This window comes from Adelges cooleyi, unplaced genomic scaffold, assembly GCF_023614345.1.
Source record: "Adelges cooleyi isolate 19-005CV unplaced genomic scaffold, UGA_ACOO_1.1 ACOO_flye_CR_arks_rails_tigmint_CR_PRNA_519, whole genome shotgun sequence".
In the NCBI taxonomy this organism is placed as follows: Eukaryota; Metazoa; Arthropoda; class Insecta; order Hemiptera; family Adelgidae; genus Adelges; species Adelges cooleyi.
Genome location: NW_026096208.1, coordinates 909,487 through 931,601, shown reverse-complemented (window position 1 = coordinate 931,601; position 22,115 = coordinate 909,487). Strand labels below are relative to the sequence as shown.

Below are 22,115 nucleotides of genomic sequence, written 5' to 3'. Positions count from 1 at the left end.
CGCTTGAATCGCAACACTTTATTCCGAAAAGACTAAGTGATGACCATAGCCAGTATCCAATAATGCTGTCATAAGCTTGTTGGAAATTGATGAATATCATGTGTATATCTTTGTCATTTTCATAGAACTTTTCCATAGTTTATCGAAGGGTTAATATATGGTCACATTTGGACTTGCTTTGCATGAAACCACATTAATATTCACATATTATTTCTGTTGAATACTTTACGAGTCTATGTAAAATGGCTGTTGATAAGACCTTGTAAGCAGTGTCCAATAGGGATATGCCCCTGCTTTCTTGGGGGTCCCCTTTTTTGTAAATCGGACAAATAACAGCGGTGTTCCAATCCTTCTCTAGTTTTTCTTGCTTCCATATAATTGAGATGGTTTTATGTAAGTTTTCTAAGAGTTCCCGTCCTGCAAGTTTGAGTAACTCCGGATCTATGTTGTCCTGTCCTGATGCTTTGTTATTCTTAAGTGACTCCACTATTGATTTAGTCTCTTCAAAACTAGGTTCTGGCACTTCTGGTTTCACTGTAGTATATATTTCTTCCTCAGCCGGTCTCCAAGTTCCATCTATATTGTTTATTTCGTCGTCTGTTTGATTGTTTAATAGATTCTCAAAAAATGATTGAAACTTATCCATGATCATTTTAAGATCCAATACGAGGTTACTTTTTTTACTTTAATATTTCTCATTATTGATTTAATATCACTTTATTTTAATAACAATTTGGGAAAAAATATATATTGTTATCACTAATTATATTGTACAACAATAATAGTTTTGATTAGTTCAGAAAATAATTTAATTTTAACATGGATAAAATGTCAAATTATTATCTACTACATTGTTTTTTCATCGAATAATCAGTTTGGTACGACTTTAAATCATTATTCCAATTATTTTCGCACAATAATTAAAAAATAATTGCTTTATTAACATCTTTAGTTATAAAAAAAAAAAAACGCAACCATTCATTTGATCGACTTTTTTAATTCTTTAGGACTTACTCCTATTACATTGAAGTATCAACAGATAAGAACGTTTGGTTGCGCGTAATAGATCATTCAAATTATCATTGTCGGTCAATTCAACGTTTGTGGATTAACCGAATACTTGTCCGATACATTCGAATTGTTGGCACCAATAATGATAGTATTAATACTTTTGATTTTTTGAAAGTTATGTACAATACAGAACAAATGCACTTGGTAGAAATCAACAACGGATTCATAAGTACGAACAACACGCACTTATTCCTATAATAATTTAAGAAAACGTATTTGTTTAACTGACTTATTCTATTCTGTTAGCTCCTAGGCACAATGTTGCTTCATCTTCTATGAGTGCAACTGTAATCAAAGGAAAATCGGTATTGCCATATCACATCATTTTGGATGACAACTTAAAATACTACGAAAAGCTTCGAAATTTTTCATATCATTACCTGAAAAGGGAGTGTATAAAGGTCCAACTTGCCCAACCGTATATGCTTAGTTCAATGAGGTAATAACTTACATGACATTCAACTTAATTACTATGGTTTCTATAATTTAATATTTATATTAATTGTGCCTGAAATACAACTTTTCGATATTTAAAAAATTATATTAGCCTAATTCTGGTAATAAGACTAAGATTATATTGCTATTGTCATTATTTATAGAATGCTGCTTTCAAGTTTCCATGGGCAATCCTACGGTTACACTGTTGAAGTTTCGGTCAATAACAGAGAATGGGACATGGTTGCAGATAAATCTAATGAGCCGGCTCGATCGTGGCAGTTGTTGAAATTTGAACCCATGCTGGTTGTGTATATACGAATTACTGGCGTTAACTGTTCATTGAAGAATGAGATAGTAATATAATTAATCTAATAGTATTATTAAATTGTTAACAAATTTTTTTTTCGTAGTATTTTAAATGTGTACATTTGGAGGCACCTGCTCCAATCAGATTTCTCAAACCAAAACAGCGATGGTCGATATCACGGTTCTTCGATCATCGGTTACTATTGCCACCGTTCGCATAAAGGCTGACATCTACGTGGAACCAATAGGGTCTTTTGCATATTATTATTTTAGAGGACTGTCATTATTAATGCTTAATAAGTATATTTTTAAACGTTAATTTTAATGTTCAAACATGACTATAGATTATAATATATTATTTTTAAAACATAACAAAATAGAATCACGTTTGTCTGTATTTATACGTTTTATTTATCCCAACCCACTCAAGACGTTGTCAATTGGCTGATGAAAATCTTAATAATTACGGAATTCCCTAATCAATTACCTCTTTCCAGTAGTGACAACATTTGAAAATAGTTGGTTACGCGTTCTGTTAGCAGATTTTTTGTTTGGTTTTCGGGTGAATATTATACCTCGCATTAAGGTCTGGGCTGAATGTTATAAATGGGAACATGTTACAATGTTTGGAGTAAAAAAGTGTTTGTGATTAAAAATTGAATTCATTTTATTATAGACTGTCAATTCTACTATAAATATACAATTATAATAAACTTTCAGAACAACGCTTTCTTAACAGAAAGCGTTTTCCCTTCTGTTTGGAAAATTGGTTCTGTAACACCTGTCCATAAATCTGGTGAATCATCTTATGTTAAAAATTATAGGCCAATATCAATCATCCCCCATATTCCTAAACTCTTTGAATCTCTAGTTTATTCAAACATTAAAAGAAGCTTGAATCATATAGTTGTCGAGGAACAACATGGTTTTAGACCAGGAAAATCAATTTTTACTAGCAGTGTTGTATTCGCATCTTACTTGACTGATGTTATAAAACGCAGTAGCCAGGTCGATGTGATTATAACTGATTTTAAAAAAAGCCTTTGATACGGTTCATCATGGTCTCCTAATAAGAGAACTCTAAGCACTAGGCGTGGTTGAACAGCTGCTTTCTTGGCTAACCTTTTACCAAACGGTCAGAAAATAATACGTCAAGTTAAACAATTCCGTATCTACCATGACTAATGTATCACCAGGTGTCTCGCAGGGTGGTCATGTCAGCCTTCTACTTTTCATTTTAATTGTCCATTCTATAAACAAAGTGATAAGTAAGGTTAAATTCTTACTTTTTGTCAATGATATAAAAATATATTTAAAAATTGACGACTAGGAAAGCTGTCTCACGCTTTAATCTGAGCTTAACATGTTTTATTTTCGGGTCGAACACTTTGGACTTGGGCTTAATATACACAAATGCCATATTATGACTTTCACCAGGCAACGTAATCCCATCTCCTACTCTTATTTTCTTAATGATATTCCTCTCCAGCGAGTTTTCTTGTTTAGAGGGATCTTAGAGGTATATATTATACACCGTCTTTGAACATTGACTATCATATCAATACTACCGTCAGTAAAGCACTCAAAGTGATGAGTTTTATAAAACGCAATAAATCGATGTTTAAGTCTGCAAACCGCCTTCGTATTCTTTATTTTACCTTAGTTCGGTCTATTCTAGAATATAGTGCAATTATTTGGCATCCATACCTAGAAAAATATCTGATTAGATTAGAACATGTTCAAAATAGATTTCTCTCCTATGTCGCTTATTTACTAAAAATAGCACACCCACTTCAACACTATTCACTCATTCGTGTAAACTTAAACATACCCTTACTCTCAACCTGTCGTACAGAGGCTGACTTTAAATCCATCTCATCTGTTCTCAATGGTTCCTTGAATGTTCCTGATATTTTATTTGATATAAGAAAATGTGTTCCTTTTTATAGTACTAGAAACCATACTCTATTTTACAGTCCTCCTTATTCAACCTCTTACGGTTGTTAACCATCCTTTACACCGAATGCTACGTTTTCTTAATAATGCTTCATCCTATTTTCTGCCCTTATGATTAATGTTTAGTTTAAGATACTTGTTTACACTAATCATTATAAATCATTATATAATTTAGTGTCGTATTTACAGTAGGTGATCAGGGTGATATTTCGCTCCCTCAGAGTACTAATTTATTTTTAGAAAAACCTAATGATCTATCAGTTAAATAGAAAACTATTCTAGTATTCAGAGAAGTTTTGATAAGATATCAACAGAAAAAAAAAATCATTATAATGTTATGTAAAGTATTATAATATGTTTTAAACAAAAGTATAGTAACTTAATTTCATATCTTCCCCCAACGAGCAAGTTTTATGAATATATATTTCGCTTAAAGAAAAAAAATACATTTCGCCTTTTTTGGCCTTCGTTTCGTTAACTTTCTGTAAACCAAAAATACATATAAAAAGAGTACGAAAAATATTTCATAACCAAAACCTAGAAAATGTATAGATTTAATAGGTACCTTCGCTAAAAATTTGCTACAGCAGAATAATTTTCTGCCCAACCGTATGTGCTTAGTTCAATGAGGTAATCTTTTATATAACATTTAACTTTTACTTAGGCTTCTATTGTTTAACTGTTTAAATGATTTATGCCTGAAATACAACTTTTTATTTTTTTTTTGAAAATAATTTTTGCTTAACTCTGGCGATAAGATCAGAATTGTATTAGTGTTATAATTATTTATTGATTCTGCTTAATGACGGCGAAAGCAGAACCTGTGGTTACACTATTCATGTTTCGGGCAATAATGAAGATTGGAAAATGATTGTAGATAAATCTAAGAAGTCAACAAGATCGTGGCAGAGGTTGAAATTTGATTCCACACCGATAGTGTATATACGTCTTACTGCCGTTCGCACTTCAAAAAAAGACGAAGTAATATAATTAATCTAAGAGGTTTTTTTTAAACTGTTCAAAACTTTTTTTTGGTAGCTTTTTCAATCTGTACTTTTGGAAACACCTGCTCAAGATTCCAACGCCGCCCCAAAACGGTCGCGGTCGATATTACGCCTTATAAGTCTTTAATAGCGCCACCATTCGCCCGAAGGCCTACACATATAAGGATCTAATGGGGATTTTTTTTTGCATATTATATGTTAGTACACATTTTTTTAGCTTTATATATATAACATTCAAATTAATGTTCACTTATGACTAATAGCTATATACTCGTATTATCTTATTAACAACAATATTTGTTCGCGTATGTCTACTATTAAACAAAAATGTTTTTCCCAACCCATATAAGTTGTTGGATCTTGATTATTACCACATCCCGTTAGAAGACATTTAAATTGATTTTCGAACGAATACCATACCGTGCTTATGTAATGTTAGGCGTCACATAAATTTAAATATGTATGGATCGTTCTTATAAATGCTTCTATAATTATAAAATCATAAAAAAAAATAATACCTGTAAACGTCTCTTATTGACCATGCTATTATATAAAAAAGAATTGTTAAATGTTCCTACTAAGTGTTTTTACGTGAAGATCAATGAAATTCCCTTTTCATACTCTCCGAACATTTTATTTGACTAGTGAACGTTAATCCTAACTTAATATATTTAAATAAAAAACCTGAATGGGCATATATTTAGATAAATATATAATTTTTAGTATCGCAGTAATAATTGACTTAACTTTAACTCAAGGTACATTTGGATAAGGAGGTCCATTTAAACTTGTCAATGTTGAATTTATTTTAGAAGGAGATAACAATAAACAATGTCTTTACTCATAATTAAATAATACAAATCTAAATTCATGATATAGCTAACGAACATGAATTTTATTTTTAGGCACATTTTATAACAGTGTAATACTTATGTACTTAGTTTAAATAAACTAAATAATAAATCAAATTACTGTCGTAGATAATATATACATAAGAATAAATTTAATTTAATCAAATGTAAGATAATATTTACTTTATTGACGTTAAAAAACACAATTTTCGCAATAATTACATCAAAATCCCCAAATCCAGTCGGGCTCAATTAGCACAAAACGTGAATAATTGAAAATTTAAAACTGAACGGTTTCGACAATTATAACGTTTTTTGGTATAATTACACAACACGTAAATTCTAAAATATACTAATTCAAATAAAATAACATAATAAGATTTAATAATAAAATCTATCAATCTCCATAATCCCTAACAAATTAGTATTCGTATTCTCCATTTCGTTGAATTTCTGAAAACCGAAATTCTATTCAATAGGTAAATATGTTTTTGACTTGAATGTGTCTTATATATTTATATATTTTTTTTTTCTCTTAAAGAAAAAACACATAGGTCCCCTTTTTTGGCCTCCGTCGACTTTCTAAAAACCGAATTTCCCGTTTAGTATCTGGCAATAGGATTGTACAAAAAAAAAACCGTATCATAATGCTAGAAGTGTAATGTTCGCACAAAAAACGTACACTAGTTGTGTACTCAATTATTTGTTCACAAACTCTGTCGAGTATGCAAAAAAAATAGCGCACCATTTTCAATAGAACAAAATATATCAGTCAGTTTACTTTGTCACCTTTGTACGGTTTATTGTTTTGTAGTGTTTAGTGATTTGTATAGTGTTATTAAATCATATTGAACACGATGATGCTTATTATTTGTATTTCTTTTATCGTTTTAAGATCAACTCCAGGTATGTAATATATTTCATAGAAGACTACATAAATGTTGTGTTATTTTAATAAAAGTTTATAATCCTAAGCAATAAGTTCTTTAAGCGTATATTCTTAAGCGGTAAGTTCTGAATCTATGGTATTCGCTCAATAAAAGATGGCCCAATAAGTTTTTACTCATCCTTTCGCAAACCTTCTTACTGACTAGTTATTGTGTCTAAGATGGGCTCTACAATGCTTTAGTGGCGGATAATTTGACATTTTTAACAAATTGAACGAAAAGTTAGTTCAGGCTCTGTTCTTAAATTTATATTAAACATTAAAAAAACTGTTAAACGATTTTACAATTATTATTAGACCATACTTCACTCGTGCAATACAATTATTATTATTATTTCATTTGCAAAAAACTAAAATACACTGTTAAAAAAAAAAAATGTTAAACCAGATGGCTCGACGCAAGTTCATACCGTAAATAGACTATGCAAATTCGTATGCAATATCAGTTTTATTTTTTAGCATTTTCTAATCCTACCGGGTGTCCATCGACATCGTTCAATCCAGCCGGTGACGAGCAAATCGATCACACCCACTTCTTGTTTAACGACATTAGCAGTCTGTATCTAAGCAAAAGGTATGTTTTTTCTTAATTACAAGGACAATTGAATTAACTCATTCCATAAGTGTCGTAACCTTTTTGTTACTTTAGATTTACACATATTTTTTTAGTTCTTCAATTAGTTGATCATATAAATAGAATGATATTTTTCCTAGCGCGTCAATTATGTCGTGGACATTATGATCATAAGACATTTTATGGAAGGATGCATAGGCCTTCAAAATTATCATTATATTTATTTATAATGTGTTTATCAGTAGGTATCCTTAACACAATTAATTATTTTAGGAAAATCAAATATATTACAAGTAGGTAGACCTAATATTGTAGCGCGGTCAAAATCTACTTTATAAAACAGTTTAAAATAGATTTTTTTTTTAGTTTTAAAAAAATTTGTTTTGATGGTATGTTAACCTGGGCACCAGCGTCCAGCTGACACCCCATAACAATACCGGTTGTATATAATTCAACCAACCAAGTCAGAACAGTCTTACCACTATTATTAATAGAACCAATAAAATAACTTTCTGAGGACCCACGTATTTCATTAACCATGCATGATCTTACAGCTTTTAACTTAAAACGTTTACAATTAGGTATTTTAACATTGTACTCATAAAATAAGATAGTTAAATTTTGATTCACAGATTGTAGGATTAGAAATATAGACATTATTAGAATCTAACTTAGTACCTCTGTTATAACTGCTTTGGTACCGTGTGTAGGATGTCTCTCTATTTTGACTCCATTGAGCTGAATGCTAATGGAATATATTATGAACTTCTTCTTGAATTGACTCTATCCTTGACTGAACATCTAAAACATTTTCACTTTGATTGATTCCCTCTGTACGTTGCTTAAATAACTTCGCTGACAAACAAATTTCCTATGCATTTTCTATTGTTAATTTATCTTCCCCTAATAATAGGCTTTGGTTAATTTTTTAGCTATTTATGATAAAGACCAATTATAAAGGCATCTTTAATTAGGCTCTCTCGAAGCTTGTCAAATTTAAACGACACAATATTTATTTTACAAATCAGCTATGCAACACTGATGCTTTGTCTGCTGACTGCAAGCGAGTAAATAGTTTATGTCCTTTCACCGTGATATTTTTTTGGAATAAAGAACTATCACAGCCTTCAACCTGACTTTAGTATTATCCGTATCAAGTTAATTGAATATTTTTAGTGACGGTTAACCAATAAAATTATGGAATTTCAAGGAAGAATTCACTTACAAATAGATACAAATTATGACATCAAAATAATTGATAATGCTTAAACAGCTATCGCTGAAACAATAGTTTCAACAAAGAAACACTAAACTTACTTTTCAATTGCTTTGTATTATTTTATCTTAAACTATACATAAATTATTATTCATTTTTAGTACTTTCGTTTATAATTATAATTTGATTTAATATTTATTTTAGGTTTTCGGATGTTTATGTAGTTGTAGATAATGAAGAGTTCGACGCCCATCGTGTTGTGTTAGCCTCACGCAGTGAATACTTCAGGTAGTTTATTCTTAATGATATTCATGGAATTCTTTCCTTATTTATAATGATACCTTAATAAGCATTATTCAAATTTATCGAAAAACGTTGTTCAACTTTGATATTTATTTATATAATTTGTTTGCTCTTTTTTAACGGTATCACCAATTTCCTCATCAACTAGCCTAAAAAAAAAACATAGCAGCATTAGGTGCCTTAGGATTTTTCAATGTTTTGTAAATGTTATAAAAAAAAGAAAAGAATAAAAACCTTATTTATTTATTATGCTCTCCGGAAAAACATTTAACCATGGATATTATTTTATAGCAATACGGTCCGTACAACCACTATGATTTTCTGATATATATATATATATATATATATATCTGATCTTAATAGCGGCTACATGAAAAAATCGGTTAAGTAGCCTAATATATATCGTTGGTATACACAGAAGTATAAAATAAAAATATTTAAAAAAATAAAAACACATCATTGTAAATACAATACATTCTCATCAGTGGCATCGAAACAAAAATGTTTAATTGTTCGTTTACTTGCTTAATGAAAATTTAATATATTATGAACAATAACATCTTAACAATTTAATTTTTAAGTATATATTTTTAGTAAGTTACTGTTTGGAGAACATATAGAATCACGTGAAACGAAGGTACCAATAAAAGAAGGATCAGCAACCTCAGTTAAAGTACTTCTTAAGTACATTTATTCTGGTCGAATAAATTTAAGTGATCTTGAGGTAACTTATAGTAGACTTAGATGGCCATTATTTAAAGGTCAAAAAAGTACTTATTTCAAAGTTGTGCGTTTTTTAAGGAACGTTCGGTCGATTGATTGTGTTTTATGTATTTAATTGAAAAAAAATATTATTCAGAAAACGATTATCGAAATACAAATGTTATTTTTATTTTTTAGAGTAATGTTGTTTTGGAATTATTAATTCTTTCGAATGTATATCAATTTTCAAACTTACAATTTTCACTGACCGAGTATTTGCTGAGTAACACCGATGTACACAATGTAAGTACGTTATTGGCTGTGGCACTTTACTATCAAATCAAAGAACTAGAAATCGGTTCACTCAATTTTATCGACTTCTACGTATTGGATGTATTGCAATCTGAAGATTCTCTCTCTTTGACGACCGTAATGATATTTGCATGATAAAAAAATCAGTATTGCTCGGGTTAGGTAACCAGTTTTGACAGACATTTTTATTTTTAGGAAGCATTTCAACTAATTCTCAGTCGTGACACGGCTTATGCTAATGAATTAGATATATTCCATGCGGTTTGTCGCTGGATTAAAAAGAACCAAGACCAACTGCAACCTGATGATAAAACCAACATTTTATCTGCCGTCAGATATCAGCTTATGGATGAAGAAGAACTGTCTGAAGTTAGGCGATCAGAGCTGGTTTGTTCGGATACAATTATTTTGAATGTCATAAAATCGAGAAAAGAGTCCCTCATAAGTGCACTTGGTAACTATCGAGGGAAATTAGGTATGCACTATGCTTAATGTATATATGTTAAGTAAATTTTACAGTATCAACTACTTTATTCTTTAGAACCCAATGTGAATTTTGCACAAGGAATTAAACCTTCTAAAATTAACGGTGGTACCATGATCATGTTGCATCATCCATCGAATATTAACTATATTGAAATTATGTTACGTGATGAAGTTTTAGGGTGTGTATTTACTTATCTATATTTCTAATTAAAGATTTTAGAATAATATCATACATAGTTAATAATTTTGGTTAAAAAAGAATTTAATTTACACTTATAATAAAATATCAAATTGTTATCCACAACATTGTTTATCTACTGAATAATTAGTTTGGTATGACTTATAATCATTATTCAAATTATTTTCACATGACAAATTTAAAGCTATTTCTGTTTTGACACTTTTAATTATAAAAAAAATACTTAACTATTAATTTGTTTGTTCCAACTGATACTTTAGGTCTTACTTGTATTACACTTATTTTATTGAAGTATCAATGGATCAGAACAGTTGGTTACGTGTAATAAATCATTCAAATTACAATTGTCGGTTAGTTCAACGTTTGTGGATTAACCGAAGATTTGTTCGATACATTCGAATTATTGGCACCAACAATACTATAAATAAGACTTTTGACATTTTGAAAGTCATGTACAATACAGACAAAATGCACTTGGTGGAAATCAAAAACGGATTAGTGGGTAAGGACAACACATACTTATTCCTTAAGCAATATAAAAAAAACATATTTGTCTACTTGACTAATTTTAATTCAATTAGCTCCAAAGTACAATGTTGCTTTAGCATCTATGAGTGCAACTGTAATTGAAGGAAAGTCATGGAATTTGAGAGTCCAAAAAAACATTCTTTTGGATGGTGACTATAAAAATTACGATAAGAATAGGGGATTTATGTATCATATCCTAGAAAAGGAGTTTTTAGAGGTTCAACTCTCCCAGCCGTATGTGCTTAGTTCAATGAGGTAACCGTTGACATAACATTTAACTTTTTCTATTGTTTCTGGTATTTGATAATTATATTATTTGTGCATTGAATACAGCTTTTTATATATTTAAAAATTAATTTTCGGTTAACCCTGGCATAAAGATAAGGATTATAATACTTCTTTCATTACTTTTAGGCTGCTGCTTTGGGATTGCGATAGCCGAACCTCCTACGGTTACACTGTTGAAACTTCGGTCGATTATAAAGACTGGTACATGATTGTAGATAAATCTAACGAGTCGGCACGATCGTGGCAGTTGTTGAAATTTGATCCCAGGATAATAGTATACATACGAATTACTGGCGTTCGCTGTTCAATAAAGAATGAGATAGTAATTTATTAATGTAATTAATCTAATGTTGTTATTTAAATTGTAAAACATTTTTTTTTGTAGTACTTTAAATGTGTACATTTGGAGGCACCTGCTCAAGTATCGCTAGATTCCAACGTCGCGCCTCTCCAACCAAAACGGCGGCTGTTCATATCACGGCTTTTGGGTCGTAGTAAAAACCACGGTTCGTCCGAAGGATGACTTCTATATGGAACAAATAGGGTTTTTTTTACATATTTTATTACTGGTTACTGTCATTTTTTTAATACTTATTTCAATATACAAACCTTGTTTGTGATATAATTACACAGCGCTAAAATTCTAAAATACAGGAAGTAAAAAAAATTCTAAAATATTATGATTTGATATTAATATACCAATTATTATATATTAATATGCCATATTAATGAACCAATGTCTTTCTTTTAAGGGAAAAACTAACCCTGTTTTGAAGAGCAAGTGGTTAATTGTTTTAGAGGTGCCTATGACCGATAGAGAAGAAGAAAACACATACATATAAATAATCATTATACAGTGTCGTATTAAAAAAAAATTCATTAAAATATTAGATAAAGTATCATAATATGTTTAAAACAAAAGTATAGCAACTTCATTTCATTCTTTCATCTAAAGAACACATTTCTTAACACTTTTTCTTTTCTCGATGAATTTTACTTATAGAAAGCAAACGTAGCTCTTAGTTTTTGTCCTCCGTGTCGTTGACTTTTTTAAAACCGAAACTTTTATTTAATATACAACAATAGGGTTACACGAAAAATCTTATAACAAAAACCTGGAATATTTTTTATTTAATAGGTATCTTCGCATTAAATTTGCACTGCACTGCACGATGCGTCGCACAAAAAAATGCACACCAGCTGTGTACACTTTTTCTTCTTATAAAAACTCTATCACCAATGCTAAACAATAGTGCACTATTTAAGTAAAACAATATATTTTAGTTTTCAATACCTATGGACGGTGAATTATTTTATAATTGTTTCATATAGTATTAAGAAATCTTATTAAAACGTTAACACGATGGTGTTTATTTATTTTATTGTGCTCATCGTTTTAAGGTCAACCCCAGGTACGTGATATTTTTCATACACGTAAATAATTATCTTATAATAGAAGCATAGTAGAGTCTTAAGTGATAAGTTCTGAAAACAATTATGGAAATTATAGTAATCTACGGTACTGGCTATTTGCTCATTAAAAGATAGCCCAATAAGTTTTTACTTATCCTTTCACAAACCTATAACTTACTGACTAGTTATAATGTCTAAGTTAAGATATCAAAAAAACTTGTGGAAGTTAATTAGATATTTTTCAACAAGTTTATCGGAATGTTTTCAGGCTCTATCCTTATATTGAGCGTAAAAATTATTTAATTTATTACAATTATAAAACAATACTGCACCGAGCAATAAAACTATCATTATTAATTTATTTAAAAAACTAAAATACACAATCTTAAAAACAAATAATAAATCAAATAGCTGGATGCTAATTCATTTCGTAAATAAACTATACGAATTTGTTTGAAAAATCATTTTGATTTTTTAGCATTTTCTGATCCTACCAATTATGCATCATCTTCGTCCAATCCGGCTGGTTATGAGCAAATCGATCACGCTCACCTATTGTTCGGCAACATTAGCAATCTGTATCTTAACGAAAGGTATGTGTTATATTACTATAATTGATATATATATATTTGAATCTATATATATATATAGAAATTCAATTAGATGAAAAGGACTGGTGGTTTTTAATTATTAGAAAAATTAAATATTTACAACTAATTTTTAAGTTTGTTTGGATTTGTTGATAAATAGTCTAGGTTTCTTAAAAAACAAATTTTTAATTTAAAATTTGGTATGCCTAAAATAAATTTAAATGTAATTCGGGAATTACTACTGATCTTTCAAAAATAACAAAAATTAATTTTGGAGATCTTCGATAGATGAAATTAAAAATCGCCTTCCTAAGAAACCTAGGAAATTTGTCAACGAATACATACATAATATTCTAAAAACTAAAATCGAACATTGGGCTGTATGAAAACTAGACTCCGTCTCCCTTAATAGGTAGATTTACCAGATTCCCACAATGTATAGAGAAAACTTTTATCTATGGAGTGACGTTTTTATTTTTTTTAAATCTATACTTGGCATACCAATCTAATATTTTGTAATAAAGTGTGCAGCGAATAGAACTATCACCTCCTTCAATTTGACTTTAGTGATATCCTCATCAAATGAATTAAATATTTTTAGTGGCGGATTATTAAAAAAATTAAGCAAGATGGACAGTTTTATATACTCACTAGCTAGGTACAAATTATGACTATTAACCACATTATTGATTACCTTAAACAGCTATCGTTGAAACACTATCTTCAATAAGGATTACAGATGCATATACTTTATCAGAATGTAATATTAAATTTTTTAGTATTTATAAGTATATTAATAATATATTTTGATATTTATTTTAGGTTTTCGGATGTTGTTTTAGTTGTAGATAATGAAAAATTGCACGCCCATCGTGTTGTGTTAGCCTCATGCAGTGATTATTTCAGGTAATTAAATCTTATCATGTAGCGTATTATTCTATCAGTAATAATTATACCTTAATAAGTATAAAATATACAAATTTGTCAATTTTGTATATTTTTTTTCTAGTTTGGATATTTTTTTAATGGTATCACCAATTTTCTAATTATCCAGCCTAAATGTTTTTGAAAAAAAACACAGTGGCATTAAGGGCCTTAAGACTTTTAATGTTTTGTAAATTTTATACTAAAAAACATATAATAGTTAGTTTTCATTCTTAAAATAAATTAGTAATATGGACCGTATCTTGTTAACTAAAAGTTATAATGACTGTGTAATCTGATCGTATTACTTATTTTATAACTGATCAGAATAATCTGACCAACTTAAATGAAACAAAGTAAATTTAAAATGAGTTTTAGTGTAAAACCAAACCTTTTGTAGTCCATACTGGTTGTTGCAAATATAATGCATTTTTGTGCTAATGTTTTGTATATTTTATAGTGCGTTACTGTATGGAGAACATATAGAATCACGTGAAATGAAGGTACCAATAAAAGAAGGATCAGCAACCTCAGTTAAAGTACTTCTTAAGTATATTTATTCTGGTCGAATAAATTTAAGTGATCTCGAGGTAACTTATAGTAGACTTAGATGGCCATTATTTAAAGGTCAAAAAAGTACTTTTTTCAAGGTTGTGCATTTTTTAAGGAACGTTAAGGTCAATTGATTGTGTTTTATGTATTTAATTGAAAAAAAATATTATTCAGAAATCGATTATCGAAATACAAATGTTATTTTTATTTTTTAGAGTAATGTTGTGTTGGAATTATTAATTCTCTCGAATGTATATCAATTTTCAAACTTACAATTTTCACTGACCGAGTATTTGCGGAGGAACATCAATGTACACAACGCAAGCTCGTTGTTTGCTGTGGCACTTTTTTATCAAATCAAAAATCTCGAAATCGAATCGCTCAATTTCATCGACATCCACGCTTTGGACGTATTGCAATCTGAAGATTCCCTCTCCTTGACGCCCGTAATAATATTTACATGATAAAACATCAGTATTGCTCGGGTTAGGTAAGCAGTTATGACAGATATTTTTTTTTTAGGAAGCATTTCAACTAATTCTCAGTCGTGACACGGCTTATGCTAACGAATTAGATATATTCCGGGCGGTTTGTCGCTGGATCAAAAAGAACCAAGACCACCTAGATCCCGATGATAAAACCAAAATTTTATCTGCCGTCAGATACAAACTTATGAATGAAGAAGAACTGTCTGAAGTTAAGCGGTCAGAGCTGGTTCGTTCGGATACAGCCATTTTGGATGTTATAAAAGACTCCCTCACACAGACATTTAATCATCGAGGACGATTAGGTATGCCTAATGCAATTATTTGTTTAGCAAATTATGTTAGTATCAACTACTTTATTTTTTAGAACCCAATGTGAATTTTGCTAAAGATACTCCAAGAGAGATTTCTTATATTGATGGCGGTACCATAATCATGTTGGATCAACCATCGAGTATAAACTATATTGAAATGAAATTAAAGGAAAAACTATCAAAGTATGTTTTTACTTATCACGACCATTCACTTGTTCAACTTATTTGATACTTTAGGAATTACACTTATTACATTAAAGTATCAATGGATAGAAACCGAATAATTAGTTTGGTGTGACTTATAATAACTATTCCAATTATTTTCAAATGACAAATTAAAAGCTATTTCTGTTTTGATACTTTTAATTATAAAAAAATTACTTAACTCTTCATTTGATAGTTCCAATTGATACTTTAGGTCTTACTCGTATTACACTTATTTTATTGAAGTATCACTGGATCAGAACAGTTGGTTACGTGTAATAGATCATTCAAATTATCATTGTCGGTCAACTCAACGTTTGTGGATTAACCGAAGATTTGTTCGATACATTCGAATTGTTGGCACCAATAACACTAGAAATAAGATTTTTTACTTTTTGAAAGTCATGTACAATACGGTCGACATGCACTTGGTGGAAATCAAAAACGGATTAGTGGGTAAAGAAAACATAAAAGTAACTACTTCTTTAAATAATATAAAAATACTTATTAAAATAGATTTGTCTAAATAACTGATTTTAATCTATTAGCTCCAAAATACAATGTTGCTTCATATTCTATGGATTTGAATGAAGTTTTTGGAGATTTTGAAACAGACTCAAATAGGATACAGGTTCAACTCTCCCAACCGTATGTGCTAAGTTCAATGAGGTAATCGTTTACGTAACATGAACTTATAACTTGGTTTCTATTATTAAATTATTATACTATTTATGTCTAAAATACAACCTTTAATAATTTTTGCGATAAGATATTAGTATTATAATAACAATTTATAGGATGCTGCTTAATGAAGGCTATAAGCGAACCTGTGGGTACACTGTTCATGTTTCGGCCAATGATGAATATTGGGACATGATTGCAGATAAATCTAATGAGTCAGCACGATCGTGGCAGTTCTTAGAGTTTGAACAAAGGCCGATAGTGTATATACTTATTACTGGCGTTCAAAATTCAAAGAAAGACAGAGTAAAATAATTCATCTAAGAGTGTTTTTTAAATTGTTAAAATATTTATTTTTGTAGACTTTGAAATGTTTACATTTGGAGGCACCTGCTCAAGTACCCCTTGATTCCGACGTCGTGTCACTCCATCGAAAAAAGTGGCCTTTGATGTCACGTCTTTTCGGTCATAAAGAACGCCACCGTTTGCCCGAAGAATGACATCTATATGAAACTAATTTGGTTTTTTTTATATTTTATTAAATGCTATTGTCATTTTTATCACTTAATAAATATATGTAACATTTAATTTAATGTTTACACATGACTATAGATTATATATTGTTTTTAAAACAAATATGATACACGTGACGTTGTTGATTAGCTGATAAAGTTGGTTACAAATTCCGTTAGTAGACCTTTAGATCGATTTTCGACTGAATATCATATCCTGCTTTAAGGTGTGAGCTGAATGTCATAGATGGGGACATGTTTCAATATTTGACCCATAAAACAGGTTTCGTTTGACCTGCATTAGTCTTTATAGATAGTTTATATTGGTCCACAACATTACTCAAAGAAATATTTTTAATAATTGTTTTAACTTAAGTGTTAAAACTATCAACCACGTGTTTTGAAGTACCTTGATTTTTGGTACCTTAACGACACCCAAGTGTTAATTTTTTTCCTTAAATTTGTCTTGATCGGTTTCCTCCCAATTTATTTTGGGCACATTGTACCACCGTATTTCGAATCAATTTCAAATCAATACAAGACTAGTAACTTAAATCTTATGCTGAGTGTTTTCCGCAACAGCGATGGATGTTTCTAAATTTATTTTCCAACAATTTTATTTTTCGAAAATTTTCAAGTATTTCAATGCATTAATATGTGCAGTCTTAATAAAAAATATTTTATACCTATACAAGTAACCACAGATCAAACCCCTTTTTATTACCATCCTAGTCTTAGTTAGGGACTTAGATCTTTCCATAAGAGTATTGTAAATCATGTATCACATAGAATCATATCTAATTGATAAAAATGACACCAATTTACATGTGGGTGCTGTAAAACAGTTCGCTTGCGGAACCAAATAAAATGAGTAAAGTACAAGTATTTATACGTGTTCACCAAATCTATAGAACAACCATTTTATGCTACTTTACAGAAAGCATACCAATATGTGGAAAGCACTGAAGGCGTAACTCGTGGATTTTCCATCAGGATGACAGAACCTTCTTTGACGGATGTCATGGTAATAGTCTAGTGGTTTTTAATGATTTTATTTTCGCCAAACAAGACCATATGATAGACTATTTCGATAGAACTATATAGAAACGTATAGAAAAATATCTCTTGTGTGTATTTAAGTCTGAAATTGGACTTAACTCGATTGTGATATAATTAGAAACAATTTTAATTTCTTTTGCGTTTTCAAACAAAACTCGTTTTATACTAGACTGGTCTACAAAAAGTTAGCAGACAATAATATGTCATTAAAAGATTTCAAAACTTCATGCTAAACCGCATAGAATTAAGAGTTTCGGTTTCTTACAATAAACTCAACGAGAAAGGTTAACAAGGTAAATGTTGTGTCAAGTTTGTCGGGGTCGAGCTAGCTGACCGCTACCAACAAGTACCACCTTATTATAAGGTGTTATAAGGTTGTACCTTGTATTATTATTAGTATTATTACGGGAGGAATTTAATTTAAAATTTTGAAAATATAAAAAAAATTATAATTAGTATCACTTTGTCCTAAATTTGGTTTTTTGTGTTTTGATAACCAAACAAACCAAATACTGTTACTTTTAATATGTCCATAGTATTTAAAAAATGTACTTAAATAGCAACAATTGTGATAAAAATTAATTAGGATTAGAGTAAAGAAAATCGAAAGAATTAAAAATAATAGCATTATTCCAGTCACTAAGGTGAAAACTAATCACAAAAACAATTCCTGGTTGATAAAATCACTCTGGGAAAAAATGCAGTGAATTGTTAATGTGATATTACCGCCGATAGTACATTTTATATATTAAAAAATATAAATAGGTATTGATTAAGAAACACTGTAAAGACAATGCACTTAAAATTACCCAATAAATATTGCATATAATTACCTGTCACAACTGAAGTTATGAGCAAATACAACTTAAAGATTGAACCTGCTCCCAAATGGTTAATTTTAACTTTGAAAGCTTTAGTTTTATTACTTTTCAATTATTTTTTTGTTACCCAATGCTTGTTATTTTAATTTCAAACTACTTAGTTAAATCTCAGCTAGACACTACAATTTGAGGTAACGGCTATTTAGCAAATAGGTTTTAACAAACCCAACGGCTAAATTTGTTTGTTGTGCCAGTTTACCATTCTAAATATTTTATAAGCCGTAATGAGAAATGTGGCAATTTTGTTCTTCTTTTTAGATTATTAATATATGGCTACAAGACAAAATGTGACAGTTTGTTATTATTTCACCAGTGTCATCTGGTTAAGAATTATTGTCAAGTAGAAAGTTAAAACGCCTCAAATCAAAATGAGACCGTCTTGATTTATTAGCTTAAGTATAAAAAAAACTGTAGCAGTATTTTTTTAACCGAAAAACCCAAGAAATGTATTACAGAAACGTTGTTTGGGTTAAACGTCAATTCATGTCTGGCCAGAAACAAGGGCATTTGTTCCCTTAACCTTTTTTTTTCATCTACCTATTAAATTATAATAAAGACAATTTTGATCTGATATACCATTACATTAAAAAAGGAAATATAGATAATACATTTTATAATTTACACGCCAGGAACTAAAAGAACTTTTTAGACCCTTAGGAAAAGTTTTATGCCTTTCCAGTCGTTATTTTGCTAAATTCGTTTCTTGTGACTACATTTTTCACATCGATAAAGAAAACAAAACGATAAATCGTTATAAAGCAAACACCCGATATTAATACACGTGTATCTTCGAGTTTATTACAAAAACATGTTATTCTACTATTTTCAATAAATCAAAATACACAAGAAAATTGATTGATTCATTAAGGACAGAACACTAGTTTTCTCTTAAACTAATAGCATTTTTGTAGCTTTTATAATAATTGGAGGCACTTAAGTTGGTGTTATTTTACAAATTTATAAAACTATTACTAAACATTTGCCTTTTCAATTTTTTTTTTCACAGCTCAGAGTTTTAACAGAAGCGTAGTGCCAGCACAAAAACTAATATTTCAATCCACCCTTCCTCCTGTCCTAATTTTGAGTGTTTAACAATTTCCAAAGTAATTAGCCAAAACAGGTTATCGACCAGTATACTATTCAGAAAATAATTCTCAGCATTAAAAGTAAATTGAATATGTACAAAAGTTACTGTTTAAGTTTTTTTAAGTTGATAGGCTTACGGAAAGCAATAATAAAAAAGGTTAATGTTTAGTATTTTTATAAAATTATAAGATATGACAACCAAAAATGTTTTCAAAAAAAAAAAAATACTACAAAATTGCAATTACTTAAATGTACTCATTCCATCTTTAACCATGACAAAAACATTCGGTTTGAGTTCAATAACATTTTTTTTGTCAATTTTAAAAATACCCATTACTGTTTCATGTTCCACTCAATTTAAAAATATTTAAAACGGCCGAGATCATAAAATATGGTGGATAATTTTCATAAAATTGGGGTTCCGTTATAAGCCAATACGAATCAATAAGTCATTAACGATATGACCATTGCACATGTGTATTAATTGCTTTAATAATGGTTAGAGAGTGAGGATTTTGTATAATTTCGCACATTGGCGCATGTGTTTCAAAAGTTCCACTGAATTCAAAAGTAAATAAAGATTTATATGTACGATTTTCTATGGAAGTATTATTTATCGAATTCTCGCCTAAGCATTAACTCGAAAACACTATTTTTCTACTATAGAAAGACACTTGGGTTGTTCGATTTGCTTTCCCATTTCCACTGTTTACATAAATTGAAATATACGAATCGACAAATTCAAGGTCTTAAGAAATTTATGGCCAACCCGACTTATTGACGATTTTCTAGAATAATAAAAAAAAACAATTTATGTAAATTGTTTTTGGTTTTTTTTGTAATACAATGCTATTTCAAGGTCATTGTAATTTTTCCCCCTTCGATAAGAGGATTTTAGGGAGGGGTGGTTTTGCAATATCTTATAGGAAATTGTATAAATAATAAATAAATTAACTACTGACAAATTTTCAACTTATATGTCTTAAAATTACGACTAAAAAACTAAAAAAATATGAAACCCCCCTAAGGGGGTGGGAAATGTGTTTAATTTAAATTTTATACAACTAACGTGTGCAGGCATACCAAATAAACATTAAATAGTCTTTTTCTATTAATGTTATAATTTTACCATTTAACACTGTCCTCATTTCAATTGAAATAAGAATTAAAGTAGTCTCTTATGATGAATGCTTCATATGGTTGCATTTACCATGATTATGAGCAAATTTTGTATGCCTAAAATTGTATTAAAGTTTAATAACTCGCCTAGATGCCACAAATTATTATCGTCTCCTCTTAAAAAAATATATATACAAACTGTTTATCAAGATTGTCTGCTCAAATTTTTAGTTTTTGATAGTGTATTCCAAATGTCTTTGTTAGAATTCCAAAAACGCGTCTGATTTTGCTGTGTCTATAGTTGTGTGTTTTATTTAACACATTTTGGTTGAGATCCAGGGTAAAAGAGGATTGAATGTTTTTGTAATGGGAAAACTACATTCATCCGTGACAATTGCATAAAGAACTTTTTGTCTAATAAAAAAAGTTTTACCAATTTTAAAAATGCCTATTGCTTTGTGTTCCGTTCAATTTTAAAATAGTTAAAATGGCGGAGACCATGAAGATGGTGGAAAATTTTCAACAAATTAGGGGTATTGTTTTAAGCCAAACGAACCAATAAATTATTAACGATATGATAAGACCAGGAGATAGGTGTATAAATTATTTTAGTTGTTAGAGAGGGATTATTTTGTATAATTTCGCACACTGGCACATGTGTTTCAAAAGTAAACAAAGATTTTAAAACATGTTTTTCTATGCAGGTATTATTTATCGAATTCTCACCTAAGAGTCAACGCGAAAACACAATTTTCTTATCTGAATTATAAATTACCTTAAAATCTATACGTTATTACTTGTTATAAATTTACATATTAGTATTTTAATACAATTTACGAATCAAAAAATTCATGGCCAACCCGACCTTCTTTGATTAGCAAGTGGTAAATTGTTTTAAAGGCCCCTATAGCATGACCGATGGAGAAGAAAAAACACGTACATATCAATAATCATGATAAATTTAATTTAGTGTCGTATTTACAGGGGTTGATCAGGGTTATATACCATCAACAAGAGTCATATTTTTTTATAAAATAATTTAAAAATCTATATGTTAAACAGAAAACACTTCTTGTATTCAAAGAACACCTGTATTCTCTTCACGCTTGTCGTAA

At 29.6% G+C, this 22,115-nt stretch overlaps 2 protein-coding genes across 3 annotated transcripts in view; both read left to right on the top strand.

Annotated features, from left to right (window-relative positions):
* Positions 1-22,115, top strand: part of LOC126842364 (BTB/POZ domain-containing protein 9-like) — an 81,368-nt gene that overhangs the window by 28,184 nt on the left and 31,069 nt on the right. The window lies entirely within an intron of this gene.
* LOC126842363 (BTB/POZ domain-containing protein 9-like) lies at positions 6,417-12,010 on the top strand. Of its 2 annotated transcripts, XM_050579301.1 has the most exons (12): positions 6,417-6,532; positions 7,032-7,146; positions 8,567-8,650; positions 9,260-9,389; positions 9,566-9,796; positions 9,875-10,154; positions 10,221-10,344; positions 10,625-10,866; positions 10,946-11,147; positions 11,307-11,502; positions 11,566-11,686; positions 11,933-12,010. In XM_050579301.1, exons 1-12 carry the CDS (start codon positions 6,484-6,486, stop codon positions 11,941-11,943), a joined length of 1,785 nt encoding a protein of 594 aa, XP_050435258.1. In that variant the 5' UTR covers positions 6,417-6,483; the 3' UTR covers positions 11,944-12,010. The 2 variants fall into 2 exon arrangements, with proteins under 2 accessions (XP_050435258.1, XP_050435257.1); XM_050579300.1 differs by lacking the exon at positions 11,933-12,010 and having other exon boundaries at positions 11,566-11,805.